This window comes from Wyeomyia smithii, chromosome 3 (assembly GCF_029784165.1).
Source record: "Wyeomyia smithii strain HCP4-BCI-WySm-NY-G18 chromosome 3, ASM2978416v1, whole genome shotgun sequence".
NCBI classification, from domain to species: domain Eukaryota; kingdom Metazoa; phylum Arthropoda; class Insecta; order Diptera; family Culicidae; genus Wyeomyia; species Wyeomyia smithii.
Window position 1 is genome coordinate 39818016 of NC_073696.1, and position 18789 is coordinate 39836804.

Consider the following 18789-nt stretch of genomic DNA (forward strand, 5'->3'; position numbering starts at 1 on the left):
GTGTATATGCTTGTTTTAGTAGAAAATATTCTCAAATTTTACCAAGTAACAAATGCACACTTACCTGGCTGTTTGTTTGAAATTTGTTGCATATCCTACCATTTAACTGCAGAACAGTTTCTGGTTTATGGGTCTACACCACTCTTCGTTTTTCTTTTGCATTCTGCCCTTTGTAATATCTGTCATTCAAAATGGGCAAACACGTTCGTGGTTATCCACACGAAATCCTGTTGACGTTTCTCAATAAAAACTCCTTGCATTTTCCCGTCCTCTCGATGATTAGAAAACTCCTACCTTTTAACACAATCTTGACTTTTTTCCTTCAAATAAAAACTTTTAACGCAACGCATATGTATTCCGAGTAGGACTTTTATTGAATGTTAAATTATCTTACGTTGAGTGTGTTCATCACTAACTTTAAACTTAGGTTACTGCAACTGGATATATGTACTTGTTTTGTTTTTTTTTTTCTCTTTTCATATTCTTGCTACACTTTTAGCTTCTGATCAAAAGATAAAACTCAAAAAATAACTTTGAAGTCAAAATGCGTCACTGTCTCTATTTATTCAGGATGAGGTGCGTCCGAGTCAAGTTTTATAAAAAAAAGGACATAAACGACATGTGGCCGTCGGTATGCAGTTCGTCGCGGATGATAGCGTTTTGTCGATGTTAAACAATAAGCATATTTATTTTTCAATACGTTTTACCTTTTTTTTTAAATGTTTCGCATAATCGTGCTGCTCGTTGGCTGGTTCACCAGGACCGAAGGAAATAAATAATTAATTAGTATTTGAATGAGAATGCCTGCTGCGTGTGACAGTGAAGTTGTTGCACGCTATCGCTATCGAGTGAGCTCAATCATCAGATAAGTAGTGATTTTTTAAACATTAGTGTGTTTATTTCCTTCCACCTTACCGTTAACAATGCATACAAAATGTTTCGACAGCGATTAGGCGGCTGTGGATAACAAACGATCGATTTAGAATCAGATGAGTAGAGAGCAATCACACACATCTTACCTGCAATTCCTACCATCGCTTCCGAAGCGAAATACTTAACATCGACATCTGCATCTGTGTTCAATTTTTCCAGAATCGGTTTCACGTGCTCGTCGATTGCTGCTTGGTCCAGGAAAGGGGACAATTTCTGAAGACTTTTTGCAACGTTGAATCGCACATTCGCTACCGGGTCTGTCGCAAGAACTTTAATGGTTGGTAGAAATAGACGCTTAATAATGTCTGCCCCGACTACATCGGCGAGGGCATTGATACAGAAAAGACAGGTCATTCCTGTGGAGATAAAACATATGTTAATAAATCTACTTCTAAAACATTCATAAACAAAATTACTTACGGTGTAAATAGTTGCTGTTTTTATACATAACGAGAATTTGATTAATGATATTAGTTTCAGCCCATTGCGTTCCGAAGGTTTGGACGATCTTTTTCATGTTCAATGTTGCTGCCTCGCGAATAGCGTACACATGATCATTGAGCCAGTTGAAGCAAAGGTCGCGCAACTTCTGGTTGAAATATTCCTGGCCAAGTTGGCCGGCCAGTAGTGGCATGTACTCGATAATAGCCAATCGCACGCGCCATTTCGAATCTTCGGCAAGTTCAACGATAGCCGGAAGCAAAGACTGCGACAGTTGTTGAATTCCAATGACATCGTTGATGCAATCCAGCGTCGAAATTATGTTCAAGCGTACCTCGGGCCATTCGTCCTTAAGTTGTAATAGAAACAGTTGGAGCAAATGTTCGATGGTGTTCTGACGACCTAAAATGGGGCTGAGACCCATAATAACCGATGCCAAAGCGGATTTCACATGTTGATTTGGATCCGTAACCAGTTCTTTCACGTATGGCAGAATCGAGGTCATGATAATTTGCTCTTGGCTACTCTTTTCTAAATTCGAACAAAACTCGGTTACTTTCGTGGCAGCTGAAGCGCGTACCTCTGCCTCAGTGTCCTTTAGAAGATATTGAAACGCGGGTACCAAATCAGTTTTAGTGATTTCTGGCCCGACAGCTTTCTGCAGATCGGTAAACTTTTCTGCAACCATATAGCGTACACGCCAGGAAGAATCATTCACGCACTGACGTAACGTGGGCATGACGTTCTAAAAGTGAAGAATGTTGCAATAAGAACCAGTATGAAATTGATAAATAGTAATACTTACGTGCTCCACATCGTCCTGCTGCAACAGCTGAGCAATGCTAACACAGGCTTCCACGGCTAGCAATCTGACCGAATCTTGGTCATCCTGAGCCATCTGGACGAACATCGAAATCAAATCAGACTTGAGATATTCTACCTCGACTACTTTAGCGAATTCTCCCAACTTTCCGGCGGCTGCTCTTCGCACCATCGGTGTTTCATCCTGACATAACTGCCGGAAGTTATTCCGCAGTTCAGCCTTTACTGCGGCTGACACTCTTGGATAGCAAACGGAAAATAATCCGCAAGCAGATGTACGGGATGTAAACCAATCACCAGAAACTAACCGCTGCAAGGTGGGTACAACGTGAACTTCCAAATCCTGAGCACTGTGTTGGGCTGCAACGATGCGCAACGATTCGACGGCTTTATCGCGAACGACAGTTTCCTCAACTGTTGCAAGCGATTCCAGTGGCGGAATTAGGTACATCGCATAGTCCGGGCCACCAACTAGGGCGGTAAAGTTACCCAACTGCTCGGCCAGTGCCAGCAAAACTTCATCTTCATCATAGATAGTCTCCGTTAAGAACGGAATCAGCTCCGTTCGGGTGCGTTCCTCACCGAGCGCTAGCGCAATCGTTGAAAGTTTTTTGATCGAGTTCAAGCGAAGCTGGGGATAAGAGAAACAAAATTTATCTCATCAATAGTTTTTAAAATATATTAAAAATATGGACTATTCCAAACTACAGTAAGGTCAGATTAGACATAATCAACGAGATGTAGAAGTATTTGCGTTTTAGTTATACAAATGTTTTAAGCAGTTTGAATGGTTTTTCGTTAATCTACTTATTGAGAAAGTTACTTTTTGAACACACCATTGAGCGTTTATAAATAAATCACTATTTCCGTGAACTAGACGAGTGCTGTTCATTACGGCGAATCGATCGCACGCACCTTGACCTAATGTGACCTCATGTCGTTTGTCGTCCGGTCAGATCATATCGAAAGTAACCGCGATCATTCACAGCAATTTTTTTTTTTCGTACTAACCTGAATATCTTCATTTTTCAGTTCATCTATCAACACAGCAATTGGATAAAGTGAATCGTCTGCCGCTTTATCGCCACTGGTACTGGCAGCCATGTTTTGTGTTGTTCTGAAACAGATTAGAAAGATTATTCACCGTCTAGATACCGCAACTTTTCTCAGAAAACCGTGACTTCTTTGGCACTGTTTCGGTGAAATAAATCTCTCAATAGTATAGTTTCATGTTCACTCTTGTTACTTACCCGTAAAGGATAGGTTTTACTAACTTTTCTCAAGCAATTCCGATGGTTTCCGGAAGAATTCTGTACTTGATGATAAAACTTTCTTCACTTGTTCGCACGTTCAGCACAATCAAATGCGTTCAGTGCTAGGAGGCGATTTGAATGGAAATGTCATTTTCCTACGGCTGCAAACGAAGAATTTACGCACACACGCAAACAGAACAGTTTTGAGTTGTTTGGTTGGCACTTGCCAAAACTGACAGTACTTGGGGTTTGGTTGAATATTACGTAATACTTTTCACCATCTTGTACAATCAATTTCCTGAAGGGCGAATGTCACGATTGCCAATAGTCGTGGGATCACGCTCGTAAATAATAACTCATAAACTGAGCAACTCTGACTTATTTTAGAACGATGTTCGTGGACGTCAAAAAATGAGTACAAGTCCTTTTGGATTTTGAGTAACTTTCACTCTCTCTTTTGGTTCTTTAATTTACCTTTTTTGTGAGTAACGTCGCATATAACGACGCCCGTTTTGGATGTGATTCTGATGAGCTTCAGTTTGTAGCATTTTTTTTTAAATCGTGTACGGCACAGGAGGCATTATAATTGTTAAGTTTTACCACCAGGTAGAGTTATTGATGATTATGTGGAGTCGTTCATTGGTCATGGCTGATTATGTTCAGTAATGAAACTGAGCTGTACCCAGAAAATGAGTAATATCGTCCGTAAATTTTGAGTAATATTCACTCTTTTATTTAGACGCCTAGTGTTACTCAGTTTTGAGTATTTGTGAAGTTTCAGTTTTTTACACCCTTTTGACGAAAATGCGTCAAATGTTACTCATTTTAGAGTTATTATTTACGAGCGTAAGATTTCGCCTTTAAAAAACACTTTACATTATTTTTATCCTGTGTAAATGTTGGTTTAAATATCAAACTTTTATTAATTTATTCATAGTGTTTTCTGCAAGGGCCAAAACAAATATAATATGATGTGAATTAATTTGTGAATTTAATATAAAATAAATTACGCAATATAGTCATGAATTAAGAAATGTTATATTTTATATTGAAACAATGATATGTGTTGATTGGTCGTAGCAAAAAAATATATTTAAAAAAAAGTCGTCACATGACAGAAAATTATTCAGCTTTTCATTCGCCATAATGGCGAAAGCTATAATGCAAATTTCGTAATAAATTACCTACCCTTTTGACAACTTTGCCTACTTTAGTTTAGAGTTTACATCGGAGGTAAGACAATGAGTAAATTTGATTTTTTTTTTTCAAATTTTTTGAGAAAATCTGAAAAATGAAGAGCAAATCTGAGTAACTCTCGCGTCTCTGAATGTCCATCCTTAAACTTTTCTCTCACCGCAAATATACACATGAATGTTGCTAACCGTTCATTTATATTTCTTGTTCTCAAGGTAATCAAAGATGTGAATTACCGGCAAAATTCGAAGTAATATTGAGTAAATTAGAGTTACTTCCGAGCAAAAGAGTAACTCAAATGAAAGTGAGTAAATTTGAGTTTCTCCGAGTTTTTCTAAGGAAACCTGGAAAATAAAGAGCAAATCTAAGTAACTCTCGTGTCTCTGAATATCCATCTATAAACTTTTTCTCCGTCGCGAATATATACATGAATTTTGCTCGGTCTCACCGTTCATATTTTTTTTTTGTTTTCTAGGTAGTCAAAGATGTGAATCATCTGAAAATTTCGGAGTATTCTTGAGTAAATTAGATTAACTCCAAAGCATTAGAGTAACTCAAAAAAAGATGTCTTGCCCCTCGGTTTTCATGTAAAATCGCCGTTCGATAACTGCAAGACTTTTAACTGCAACGCTTTTTAACTGCAAGACCGATAACTGCAACAACGTTGCAGTCATCGCACCGCCATCCGTCAAATCTGATATCAAAGTCATATTTGACATTGAAGTGACAGATCTCGCGGGGGGATTCTAAATGCATTCGAAAATAAAACTTGTTGAATCTCCAGAAACATTCTAAAAGGACTCTTTCATTTCTCTCGATTTTTTCGATTTTGTTCACTTGTTGTCTCTTCATTCTAGATGGGAAATTATAGATCTCCACTATACATCAATGAAGCAAAATCATCATGTTATGTGGTTCACTTTCCGTAGCTAACATAAGAGAAAAAAAATCCCTTGCACGGTGCCCCCACAGACCGTTATTATAAAAAAAAACGCACCAAAGAATCTGAGTACGCCACTCGATTCGTTATGACGTCCAGAATCTCTGGTCAAAATTTCAAAATCATCGTACGGTACATGTTTGAGTAATGCCCTTTTGAAGGTCGTCAACATTTTGAGTCCTAGTTAAAAACGAAATAATATTTATATAAACGGATACTTCTATACAGTAACTCTAAATAATGTTTGTAAGTGAAAAAAGTAAGAAGGTAGTTCGGTCGGTCGTCTCAAAATTGGTTATTTAAAAGTGTCGAATAGTTAATTTTCGTAAATTTTATCTCAAGTGAGCGTCGTCATTACATGCTACATAATAATATAACATTAAAAACTCGTTTGTTTATATTTTGCGACTTACGCCGATATGAAAAATTTCGCGAGATTTATGTTGTCAATTTTTCAAAATTTCTGGGGCCATTCACATACCACGTGGATAGCTTGGGGGGGAGGGAGAGGGTGTGTTCGTTATGTGTAATGTCCACGGTTCATACAAAATTTTTAGAATTTATATGAGCAGTTGTCCACGGAGGGGATGGTCTAAATCGTTGAAAATCTGTCCACGTGGTATGTGGATGGCCCCCAACTCTGACGTAAGTACAAGTTCGCGTCGTTCGTGTATGATGAACTTGCACTAAAGCGATCGCCATTATTGTGCTTAAAAATGTCGAGAACAAAAAGTTCAGCACTCTCATTTTTATCATAAGTATTCTGGGAATTTTGGTTTTAACGATGGGTATTTCGTATCTTTAATGTAAATTGTTTTAAATTTTTATTTTTGAAAATCGTTTAGAATGTTCTTTTGAAAAAATAAATACATGAAACAAACATTCATTGCAGTTCATCGAATGATTGTGATTTTTATGGCAGCACTGAACATGATTACAGAACGTTCGGAACGGTCAAAACGTGCAAATCCATATCAATCACAAAACATGCGCTCATCGTCAAACAATGAAAAAGAAAACAAAGCGTTGGCGCAATGTTGTTCTCCTAAAGTAACATAAATAATTTTAACCATAAACAGAAAGCATTTATTAGCATAAATAAAATGGAAGGGTGAGTACTCCGGTATCATTCATGAAAATATATATAATATACATGAACTCTCTTCGTCTAGCAGAATCAGTTTCGATTCCTTGTCTTACCTTCCGGACGATTCATTTGTGATAGAGTGTAATGATGATTTTGGTGGAATCTGTGAAGACATCGTCTGTCTGGCCAACGCGACTCACCTGGTGGATCAGCTGGACCCTTCAAAACTGGCTTCTGGAAATGAGAGCCCTCCGAGTAGTAGCTACTACTCTTCTGCTAGGTGTTTTGACAAAGAAATTCCTTCGCTATTTTCCGAGATGGAATACCTAACCGAAGTTTCACCTGACACGGAAATGGCTATCGTTCCTGCGCACATCCTGCCCGTCGCCGTCGATCCAAGTGAGTTTGCTTGGTCACGTAGAGAAGAGGTTACAAATGAAATAAATGGACACGACCAGCAATTCTATCCTCACACCGACAGTTCGACAAACACTTCCTCGTGCAATCAGTATCCCATCTCGACAAACTATAGAACAATCTTGCAGAATTATATCCAGAAAGGAAAGCGAAAACTAGAGCAAAGTACCTACTCGAAAATGAAAGCCATATGTGTGAAAAGTAACAACAATTCTACCTCCCTTGTCGAAACCGTTACTAGTACTTCCTACGGAAACCCGCCAAACATAACTGCCACCAAGATGAATCCACCACGCGAACCCAGTGAAGGAGTGCCTTCAGATTCAGCTCTTGTACCAAATTTCCGATGTAGAGATTGTAACTGTTGCTTCCTATCTGTCGAACGGCTCAAGAAACACCCTTGCATTATTGCGGTGCAGTACCAGTGCCAGCTGTGCCGGCGCGAGTTCCGCAAAAAGAAAACCCTTGAGCAACATATCAAGACCCACAATAAGGTTTTCTCGACCGACGCCGATCTGCGGAAATGGTGAATCGTTTCCGCGTGGGGAAATCTATTAATATTTGTGTGCGTGTGTGTTCGTTTGATTCCTGACTTATAAATGTTACTTAAACATGATGCTAGCAGCTTGTTCGATTGAATTATCAATCCGAAAACCGAGATGGTTGATAAGTGTGTTAGTATTCAGAACTTTAGTTCTAAATACTTATAGATACTTGAGTTCCAGTAACATTTGCTGAACAAAAAAACACTAATCTTGAAATGGTTCGAAAATAATCATTAATAACTCCCCTTAACCGCCTCATTCCATACCCGCTTCTAGCAGGCCTACAAATGGCCGACTTCGAACCACCACGTGGTCGACTTCAAATTATTGAATGCTTACCACTCGGTAATAGTTAATACGTCACTTGTGAGAACATGTAATCATGTTTATTATGGTGACGAAAACATAAGATACCTAGTGTTTTCATACATAACGTATTAACTATTCCCGAGTCTTGTGGCACTGAAAATTCGTAGTCGACCACGTGGTGACCTACACACTACCACCTTAAACTATCTAAAACTCTTCGGAACATTTCAAATAGAGCACTCTTAAAGAGAAAAAAACTTATCTAACAAAAACTTCTCTGTTTGAAAATCTCAAACTTGTTCAAAACGCAAACATCCAATTCTGTTCAATTTTCAATTGATTTTGTCAATGTAGTCATTTTATCAATATTCAAATGGTTTTTCAGGTACAAACGTGAACAAAGGTATCACCGCAGAACAGAGGTGCCATGAAATTGCTTTTCGTGGATCAAAATAACAGTCAATTCAAATGAGTTTCAGTTAAGCGGAATTTGGCCACAAGACTGGGACACGGTTATATGAAAAAAAAAGCGATGGTGTTATTTTTTCGCTCCCATGCACTTTTCGTATTCCTTGTGGGTCCTATAACAATTGTGTAACTTTTCAGATCGATCGGTGAAACGCCCGAATTTTAAAGCTTCCATACGGTTTTATATGGGAAGAACCACTTCTTCAAAACTTTTTCTTTAGAGATGTCCAGTTGGCTCCTAAAAATATAGCAATACATGATATTTGTAGGAAATTTCCCTCGGAAAGACCCTTCTGAAGACCGCAAATCGCTACCTTGCTTGTGGAAAAAGATATTCACCCCAGACTGATCGAATATCTGACGAACGGCTCACCATTGAATTTTACTAGCAATACTGTTGCAGTTGCAAATTCAACCATGTGATGAGAAATGATATCGCTTAAATTTATCTTGGAGGCTTCTCCGAAGATACTATGAGCAAAAATCACACTGGTGCTTATTACGGGAGTCACTTCACGGTGAAATCAGAGTGAAATGAACAAAATCCTATTACGGGACTCACGTCAGTGAGAAAAACGTCGCGAAGTGACATCTGCCGTGGAATCTGGGTTATTATGAGTGTTATATCAGTGAAGTGAGAACGAAAAAAACGACGTTTCGCGTGGAATTATTTCACGATCATTTTGAACGGTGAAATCATTCCACGAAGCTGCCATAAGTCTTAAAGTTGATTGATTTGTGATCTAATGGTAAATATTGGATTTATTCTTCAGTAACGAAACGAATCAGAATTTGATCCGTGCCTTAACCCTTAAATGCGCACGATGTTAAAAAATCATCTAAAAACATAAAATCTTTGTTCAACAGGTTAACTGCTCTAAAACTATACAATATGCATAAAAAAATTGAAAGATTTACTTTTTAATGTGCACATAGTACCATGTTGTTTTTAAACAACACTGTGACTTTATCGCAGAATAAAGTCGAAACAATTACTTTTGTTAATAGTAACTTAAAAATTGACCTTTTGTTAGTATAATTACTGATAATTCAAACATTTTCACTAACCACTAACCTTATTTTAAAATTTATTTTCAAAGACAGTCAGCACCAGTCAGGAATCTCGCCATGTTTGTTTTCGTTTCCGAGATTTTGACACCAAAAATAAAAACAAAACATTCAAATACAGTACTTCCAGCTGTTGAGTTTTAGAGTCTAGAGAGTTGTTCTAATGGATTTTATTTCTAAAAAATACTAAAATACGTATATTTTAAAACGTTTTTAGTAGTGTTGTTTTAAACAACATTGCGCATTTAAGGGTTAAAGCGGTCAAATTTTCATTTTTTTGCCCGATGAAAAAAATGCAAACTAGTTCAGGAAATTTTCGATGCCGAAAAAAACATTTTTTTTTGATGCCGAATGTTTTAAAAATGCAGAACACGTCAAGATCTGGTGTTATCTGAAAAAACTGAAAAAACGACTTTCTGGGACTTAGAGATTTTTGAGCTGGGAAACAATCTCATTTCACTTGTCCTATTCTCAATTTCACTTCACTGTCAATCTCACTCCACGGAGGTGATTTTTGTCACCTCACTTGAGGTGGAATCGGAAATAGGTCTAAAAAAGTGAAGTGAGCGTGAGAGTGAAATATATTTCACCGTGAAGTGACTCCCGTAATAAGCACCATGAAAATTAATTCCACGCGAATCTATTTCTCATACTTGAAACGGGACGTGGTCGCGATCAACTCGAATTTTGCAATCTAATTTTTTCTTAATTTATGAAGACTACGTACATGAAATTTTGATCAATTGTTTTCACAAATCTCGCGATTCTTTTTATTTTCTAACTACAACATAGCTCGTCCTTTTCAACTATTTTTAACATGATTCTTTGAAGACTTTAGTAAAACTTTCTATGAATTGCAACTGAGAAAGATTATTAACTACTGATAGAATGTTCCTGGTAATGTACAGTATGTCTTTCAGTACTTTTCAAACCTTTTAATCCACATTTTTAATCCCATCATTCAATTCTCACTTCTAATATCTATCTTTTATCTTACTGGTACGTTACACGTCATAATCATACTTCTCTAATAGAGAAAAGTAGAGAAAAAATCAGTGTTACGAACGTTTTGCACTTATAAATATGATATTTTAAACATTTTTTTTCAGCATCATTTCTAAACATTGGTGCAGTAAGGGTTTCAACTTATGATGAACTTTATGTTTTTTTTTTGCAAATTTAGCTTCTGAAGTTCATGTTCAAAAGTTGTTGACCAAAAAATAAAAACTCAAATGTCCTGTATTTTAGACTAAATCGAAGTGCCTTGACCCCCCCCCCAATTGTGACGCCTATGGACTTAATATGTTCAAATGAGCTATACATTTGCGTGGGAAAAAAATAAAGTCAGTTTTAAAGCCCTATTACAAAAATGTACATTTTTAGAATAGATCGGTGGAACTAGTTTCCATACGATTTTTTATGGGAAAATCCACTTGTCCAAACTTATTCTCTAGAGATGTCCAGTAGGCTCTTATACATGACATGATATTTTCAGGTAATTTTCTCTCCTGAGGACTGTAAAGCCTGTAGTACACTCTTTGTCTAATGGTCAAATATTTGACCTTCTGACATAATGGTCAAATTTATTTGACATCATGGTTGTTGTTTGCCCGTGTTTGCCCCATGTTAAAATTGGAGAGTGACAAACAATTGTCTTTGACCAAATTTTTATCTGTCAAAAAGTGACAAATATTTGACGCTTGGTCAAAGAGTGTAATACAGGCTTAAGGCGCTACGATGCTTGCAGAGAATGATATTCATCGTAAACTGAATGAATATCTGACGACTGGTAATAGAATTGGAACAAACATGTAATTTTTCTAGCAATACTGCTGTTGCAAACTTGCTTACGAATGAGAAACAATTTCGCGTAGAATTGAGATTGGAAGGTTCTCCGAAGACACCTTGCTTTTACTACAAGCATCGTAGCGCCTTACGGTCTTCAGAAGAGCTTTTACTAGGAAAATTTCTTGAAAATATGTATCAATATAATTTTAGGAACGAACTGAACATCTCTGAAGAATAAGTTTAGATTTGTGTCCTTGGTTTCAATCTCAGCAATTCGGGTTATTCGCGTTGAAAGAGATTTTAAAGGCTGTTCGCACCTACGTGAACACTCATATGTAATTGTCAAAATGTGCGTGATGACAAAAGCAAAAATATTTCCTTCCTTCTTTTTCGCATGCAAAAACCAAACAAATATCAGCAACACCGTCAACGCGAATTACTTCCTCATTCCAGCAAAATCCTTTTTCCCTGGAGCATCCTTTTGAGATTAGCAAAGAGCCAGTAGTTGCTGGGGGCTAAATAGGGAGAGTATGGTGGGTGAGGAAGAACCAACAGGATGTAGCAATCTCAGAAACTTTTATTTTGCGTTCATCCATCACGATTTTCAAAACATGCTTTATACTTTCCGAAGTTACTGCTTCATTTGGCCTACCCGAACGTTCTGCATCACTTGTATCAGTTCTACCGCGTTTGAAATCTGCATACCACCGACAAATCGTTGTTTTAGATGGAGCAGAGTTCGGATAACACTTTTCAAGCCATTGCTGAGCATGAGCAACGCACGAAATGCAAATGGAGTGTCACTTTCACCACATTAGTTTTGTTAGGTTTTGTTGTTTATGGTTCGATTGACGTGAAAGTTGGACACATGTCACTTGAAGGTTGGTACTTTCGAAAAGTGAGGTTGATTTGATATTAGTAATGCATCATCTCTGAGTTAGTCCCGAGACTTATTGAACGACGTGTTATTTTAGTACCAATGGAACCGATAGAGGTATTTCTCGGAAGTAACAGGATCTTCTGCTTTTATTTTGGTTGATATTCAACAACTTTTTACTTGTACATTGAATTTATTGTTGTAGGTTTAGACTGTGAAATGCTAAACTTCTCAATAATAGTAAACTTATTATTTTATTGATTATCTGCAACTCGGATGTCTATTTTATCGTACATAGTGATTCCGTCGTAATCTAGTATATCGCTACCAGTGGGACTCAGTTCCAGAATTTTAAGTTTGTCCACAATTGTTTTCAACTGGAAGGCGATTCCGTCCGCATACTCCTCGGCTGCGATTACAGTGCTAACGTATGGTTGTAATGATGTATTGGCTGAAAGATATGCCTGTACGCGTTCCAGTAGATTCGACGGACCGGCGGCATTTGAAACTTGCAGGAAAAGATAATTCGATACGATTCCTTCGGCGCAGCGGTTCGACAGGCTGGTGATAATGCGTTCCAAAAGCTCGATTTCTGCGCTCGGTTCAGTGTCACGAACACTCGACAATGGAACCGGAGGAGACCCGCATGCACACCGGCCCTGACGCTTGATTATGTGATCTAAAAGAAAAGAGAGTTAATATTATTTTATAAATTAGAATAATGTAACTTTAGCAACGCTTGGCGGAGAGGTAATTTTTTCGAAAAATATGCAGTGTTTAAATTCGTGGCAGCTAAAATTCAATACGCAGCGATTGTTACAAGAGTTGAGACTTGAAAACATGCTGTGCGTTCGTATCAATTCGAGATTAGCTTTTCAGAGTGAGTTTACGAATTTCACTTACCGCTAACGACCAACTTTTTCCGTTTATGTCTCTGAACTGTCTTTCCGTTATCTGTAATCGCTACATATTCCAGAACGTCACCCTTTTTGACGAGCACGTTATCGTCCCTTATGAAGAACTTGCCATCGGTCACCTCGGTAATGTTCTTGCACAGATTGCACGGTTCCTTTGTTCCAGTTGGATTGATGTAAAGTTCGATACCGAACATTTTTGTGTCCGGTTTATGAACGGTCCAAAGCTTAAGGCCTTGGGGTTCCATCACTTCAAAATCCACTTTACAAATACGGTGACCTTTGTTGGCACTGCTCCGAAACCAGTCCAGAAAACCAGCATGAGCTACACTCGCGCAAAGCGTCACCACTGATAGCAGTAAGAAAATTCGCGCCATTTTCGTGCACACTTCTGACTAGATCAGCTCAATCCAGTCGGGCAACTGAATCGAAGCGGTGGGATTATTCCCATTTTTATTGAATTCATAATCATGACAGGTCATCACTATCGGTGGGATTCTCAGTGAGCAGCACAACAATTGTTCTCTCTGCAATTTGCTGCTGAGGTAGACGATCGCAGGCGAGGGATTTCCCTCCGTTGCAGTTGAAGGTTGTCTCAAATATTCCCAGGTATTGAAACTAGTGCGACCGAGTGTCGTACGTTTAAGATCGTACGTAAATCGGATACCTGCTGGACGTTCACATAGCGGTATGACGTGCAATGAATGACTCAGACATAACGGATAAAATTATCTTTGTCAAAATACTTTGTCAAAGCACGGACAGTAAGTTTCACGCGTAAATTGGGAAGAAAATTCGATAAACATCTTATAACATTATAAAATTAAAACAAAATTATTGATGGAATGTTGAAATCTTCTTCACGTGCATAAATGAATCATTACATCCAACCAAATTTTCATGAATAAGGTGAACAAATATTGGCGATTTGCAAGAAAAAAATCGCTCACTTATTTTATAGTTGTTTTCATTTCATACACTAAGTCAAATTATTTATTATCTACTGGCGTGTCTGACTGTGCGCATAAAATTTGTTTGTTTGTTTGAAACCGGCAAATCAGTTGCTAGCCTTAAGGGCTATACCCACTGCTTCCGTTCCGGGACCGGGCCGGGCCCGGGCTCGTCCGGGACTTTTCATGCATTCACACTGCGCCGTGTTTGAACCGTGCCTGCGCTGCGCTCTGGCTGAGAAATGTTGATGTGTGTATGTGAGAGAACGTCTTTCTCTTTTTTTCATACCGCAGCTCACTCCGCGCGAAATATGTCACTACAACATACACGCATCCACCCGAGTGCCTTCCGTGCACTCTCCGGCCAACACAAAGTATCGTCGGCAACGATAGTTTTTCTCTCGCACTGCGGCAGCACGACGGCAAATCAACGCTGCCCCGGTCTGGGCACGGCGCGTCGGTGTGAATGCGTTCATAAGAACGCATGCAATCAATCTCTAACAAGCCCGGACGACACGCGGAACAGCCACGGCCCGGTCCCGGCCCGGTCCCGGAACGGAAGCAGTGGAAATAGCCCTTTAAAGCGCTCACCCCGGTAGCGCTTCAGTTCTCAGCACAACCAGCGTTGCCAGGTATCCAGATTTATCTGGATTATCCAGATTTTTGAACATGTATCCAGGTAGACAGCTTTGATGTCCAATTATTCAGATTTTTCATGGATGATCCAGATTTTATCCAGATTTTATTTTCTCTGTTCCGCAAAAAGGTCATCACTTCAAATTTGGCGCAAAATTTTGCAATTTTGTCACCTCAAATTTTGCGTACCCCAAGACTTTTATTCGAAAAATTTACCTTTCACCCCACAAAATGACTGCCAGATTTTTTCCAGATTTTTTTTTTGCCTTTTCCAGATTTTTTAAAAAATGACCTGGCAACGCTGAGCAAAACTATGAACACGAAAGCTGCGTTCGTCTTAGTTATTTCGTCATTCCTTGTCAGTTACTCAACAGCATGAGAATATTGAATCCGTGCCCGTGTTTTGTCAGCTACCAAAATTGAACATATCACGCGAAATACAGTTCTAAATTAAACGAAAACAAAAATTTCAGGTTTGGTTTGGGAGTTGCGCTGATCGTAGATCAAATCTACGAACTTGGCACTGGCTGTCAGATTGTTCTTTAAGCAGCCGCTCTACGTGCGAAAAGATTGTTTCGACCGTATCGGTTATCAACTTTATTTACCTAGGTACCTCGGAAATCACCGAATTTGAACCCCTTTGATCATCTATGATGGGAAATCGAAAAAGGTTGGGCAGTGATAATAAATCTGGTCAAATTGATAGTTAAGCGTTGAGCTATGAAAGTATGCCATGAACAATATTAGATTAAATAGAAGTTTTACTTTACGTTTATCCTTCAACCTGATCAGTCGACTTTTACTCTGCTATCAGGTATTGGCTCAGGCGTAAAAAACACAACAAGTTATAAGAAAATTTTCATTTTGAGATGTTCCGAAATCAAATGAGCCGTCCCAAGGGCGGAAACGGCAGGCGTTCCGAAGGTGGAAACGGGAACCAGACCCTACAAACTAAACTTTTTCGTTGAAATTCAGTAAACTTTCACTGAATTTTGCCACGCTGAAACTTCAGTAATCCATTCAGCAATGAAAAATTACTGAACGTTTCAGCAATGTAAAATGTCATTCTGTTTGACGGGACTTTATTGAATTTTCAGCAATATGAAATGTCATCCATGTTTAACAGACTTTTACTGAATTTCCAGCATTATTCAAAGCGTTACCAAACATTCAGCAATGTCGGCCGCCGCATATTTTGACAGTACTTTGCTGATAGAATTCAGCAAAGGTTCGTCAGATTACTGAAATATCAGTTGAGTGGGCATTCTTTATATGGGTTTGAAAACACGTTTAAAATTGTTTTTTTCTTAATATTTATTTCATATTACCCTTATTGTACAAATATGAGCATTTTTATTATAAAATGTGCCGCCGAAATCCATCCGATGGCCGAGGAACATATGCCAATGCCCTCTACCGTACAGCGTACTGAAAATAAGAGAATAATTAACTATTCTACCCACCAAGCAGATTCTCCATGGCGCAAAGGTCGACTTTTAGGTTCTGGAGCACTACCTCGAGCTCAGGACCCATTTTTAAAGTTAATTTCTTCCCGACTAATCGACGCGCATTAAACAAATTGACAACAAACTATTTTTTTCTAAATTTTGACAGCCGCAGTACGAAGCAGTCGATTACAGATTAGGGATGTAACGGATATCCGCATCCGCATCCGCAAATGCGGAGCATCCGCATGAAAATTGACATCCGCATCAACATCTGTATCCGTAATCACATATCCGCATCCGCATCCGCATTATACCGTGGGGATATTGAAAAAAAAAAAACATCGCTTCATAAAAGAATGCAGAAAAATCTTCCTTGGTGTATTCACTGCTCGCCCAAATAACTTATGCACTGGGGAGGGGCATGGTTATGTGAAAAAAAAACAAAATATAGCACAAAGGAATGCTACGGATATCCGCATCCGCATCCGCGAATGCGGAACATCCGCATGTAAATTGACATTCGCATCAACATCTGCATCCGTAATCACATATCCGCATCCGCATCCGCATCTGCAGATGTCTGAAAATTCACATCCGTAACATCCCTGTTACAGATACCGAATATTTGGCAATTGAAGTAAAGATTGCTGAATGTCACTAAAGCAAAAGGAGTTGCTGAGTTTTCAGTACACTGTTAGATTGCTGAAATTTCAGTATATGGTTTTGATTGTTGAATTTCAGTGAAAATTACTGAAATTGGTTTTCGGAAATTTGGTGTGTACATTGCGAAGGATGTAACAGAGAAAGGAATCCAACAGAAAACAGAAACACTGAGATTGGAATATTGAACGGAAGCGGAAATTGAGTTGTAAGCGATAGCGGTAAAGGTGGTGGAGTTCCATCCGTGCCTCGCGCAGTGTACCAGACCATATATCAGTCATGCGGTCAGTATTGTTAGCAGCTTCTGTAGCAACCCAAGAACTGCTCATTGGACTGCGACCAAGAGGATTCTTCGATACTTGAAGGGTGCAAAGCACGAGAAACTCACGTACAGACGGAATAAAGACGCGAATTTTCGAGCTACAGCGATGCAGATTAGGGGGAGGATCCAAACACTCCCCGGTCCGTTAGTGGTTACATTTTTATGCAGACCGGTGCACAGTGGTTTAAAACGCGGAAAACGTGATCGTTAGCCTTTTGAGTATAAAAATGCCATTTAAATGCTACAGTGTATTCGACAAGGTTTTTGTAGATGTTAAGGGGCATCTTTTGATATAAATGAATTTTCGATTAATTCACCTAAAAGTGAGATAATAATTTTATTTTTATATTTACTTATCAAATCAAAACGAAGTCTTCAGCAAAGTTGTAGACAATCTTATGTAGAAAAACTTTGCTGAAGACACTTTGGTTCTATCTCTTGAAAATCGACCACATACAGGTAGTTTCATACACAGACATCCTTAAAGTTTCTAAAAATCGAAAAATACCAAATAACTTTTTCTGAAGTGATTTTAGAGGCCTACTGTGTTCTAGACATTTTTTTATATTTAAAAAATACATCATTCGGCCGAACATACCTTGGAAAAATTTTCGACTTTTTCATTGGGCTTAGGACATTTCAGATAAAAAAATGCACTTTTTCAAAATAAAATTTCTCGAGAAGCTGCAAAAAGCTGCAAAAACAAGAGTCTTCACTTGGAAGACGGAGATTAGTACTAGCTATCCCAGGTGGTTTCACTAGGTTCTTGCAGTCTCTTAAAGACTTGGGCGTGGGTGAAAAAAATATTTTTTTTTGTTTTTCGGCGTTTTTCATGTTTTTTTCTTAAAAGATGTACAAAATCGAAACGATTTTTGATTTTTCATTGAAAAGTACGAATAGCATGTATATTTACGGCTCCGTGCATTATTTGGAAAACATAATATAAAAAAAAATTGATATTTTCCGTAAATAATTGTTATGTCACTAGTGTATGTAAATGCCATGTTTTTTTTTTAACAAAATTAGTAACATTCTTTGACGTTTTTCCAATGCTTGAATTCTGAAAAGGAAATGTCAGCTCAGAAACAGATACCCTTATTTATTTTTTTAATTTGGACACACGGAGGTATTTTGGTATGGATTAGGTACTTCCGTATGGACAAAATTAAAAAAAAAAATAAGGATATCTATCTCTGAGCTGACATTTTCTTTTCAGAATTCACGCATTGGAAAAACGTCAAAGAATGTTGCTAATTTTGTTAAAAAAAACTTGGCATTTGCATACACTAGTGACATAACAATTATTTTCGGAAAATAACAATTTTTTCTGTATATTTTATGTTTTCCAAATAATGCACGGTGCCGTAAATATAAATGCTATTCGTACTTTTTTATCAAAAATCGTTTCGATTTTGTACATCTTTTGAGAAAAAAACTTGAAAAAATGCCGAAAAACAACAAAAAAACTAATTTTTTCACCCACGCCCAAGTCTTTAAGAGACTGCAAGAACCTAGTGAAACCACCTGGGGAAGCTAGTACTAATCCTCGTCTTCCAAGTGAAGACTGTTGTTGTAAATAAAAAAATAAAATTTTTATCTCACTTTTAGGTGAATCAATCGAAAATTCATTTATATAAAAAGATGCCCCTTAACATCTACAAAAACTTTGTCGAATACACTGTAGCATTTAAATGGCATTTTTATACTCGAAAGGCTG

General features: G+C 38.1%; 3 protein-coding genes across 4 annotated transcripts; 1 reads left to right on the forward strand and 2 right to left on the reverse strand.

Annotated features, from left to right (window-relative positions):
• Positions 1 to 349: 349 nt before the first annotated feature.
• LOC129731008 (serine/threonine-protein phosphatase PP2A 65 kDa regulatory subunit) lies at positions 350 to 3611 on the reverse strand. Its single transcript, XM_055690708.1, has 6 exons — positions 3447 to 3611; positions 3208 to 3313; positions 2180 to 2827; positions 1354 to 2119; positions 1020 to 1289; positions 350 to 957 (listed from the first exon to the last, which is right to left on the reverse strand). The coding sequence occupies exons 2-6, from the start codon at positions 3298 to 3300 to the stop codon at positions 950 to 952; spliced, it is 1785 nt and encodes a 594-aa protein (XP_055546683.1). The 5' UTR covers positions 3301 to 3313; positions 3447 to 3611; the 3' UTR covers positions 350 to 949.
• A 2921-nt stretch (positions 3612 to 6532) lies between these two features.
• Positions 6533 to 7708, forward strand: LOC129729571 (early growth response protein 1-like). 2 transcript variants are annotated; one of them, XM_055688240.1, is made up of 2 exons: positions 6533 to 6694; positions 6756 to 7708. In XM_055688240.1, the coding sequence occupies exons 1-2, from the start codon at positions 6687 to 6689 to the stop codon at positions 7615 to 7617; spliced, it is 870 nt and encodes a 289-aa protein (XP_055544215.1). In that variant the 5' UTR covers positions 6533 to 6686; the 3' UTR covers positions 7618 to 7708. The 2 variants fall into 2 exon arrangements, with proteins under 2 accessions (XP_055544215.1, XP_055544216.1); XM_055688241.1 differs by having other exon boundaries at positions 6538 to 6694; positions 6759 to 7708.
• A 4581-nt stretch (positions 7709 to 12289) lies between these two features.
• LOC129729575 (uncharacterized) lies at positions 12290 to 13495 on the reverse strand. Its single transcript, XM_055688244.1, has 2 exons — positions 13046 to 13495; positions 12290 to 12821 (listed from the first exon to the last, which is right to left on the reverse strand). The coding sequence occupies exons 1-2, from the start codon at positions 13431 to 13433 to the stop codon at positions 12397 to 12399; spliced, it is 813 nt and encodes a 270-aa protein (XP_055544219.1). The 5' UTR covers positions 13434 to 13495; the 3' UTR covers positions 12290 to 12396.
• Positions 13496 to 18789: the final 5294 nt, after the last annotated feature.

Coding starts and splice junctions, on each gene's coding strand:
- LOC129731008 (XM_055690708.1), bottom strand. CDS start 3,300: ATGGCTGCCAGTACCAGTGGCGATAAAGCGGCAGACGATTCACTTTAT. Junction 2,828..3,207: donor TGAAAAATGAAGATATTCAG/GTTAGTACGAAA, acceptor TCTTATCCCCAG/CTTCGCTTGAACTCGATCAA. Junction 2,120..2,179: donor AGCAGGACGATGTGGAGCAC/GTAAGTATTACT, acceptor CTTCACTTTTAG/AACGTCATGCCCACGTTACG.
- LOC129729575 (XM_055688244.1), bottom strand. CDS start 13,433: ATGGCGCGAATTTTCTTACTGCTATCAGTGGTGACGCTTTGCGCGAGT. Junction 12,822..13,045: donor GAAAAAGTTGGTCGTTAGCG/GTAAGTGAAATT, acceptor CTTTTCTTTTAG/ATCACATAATCAAGCGTCAG.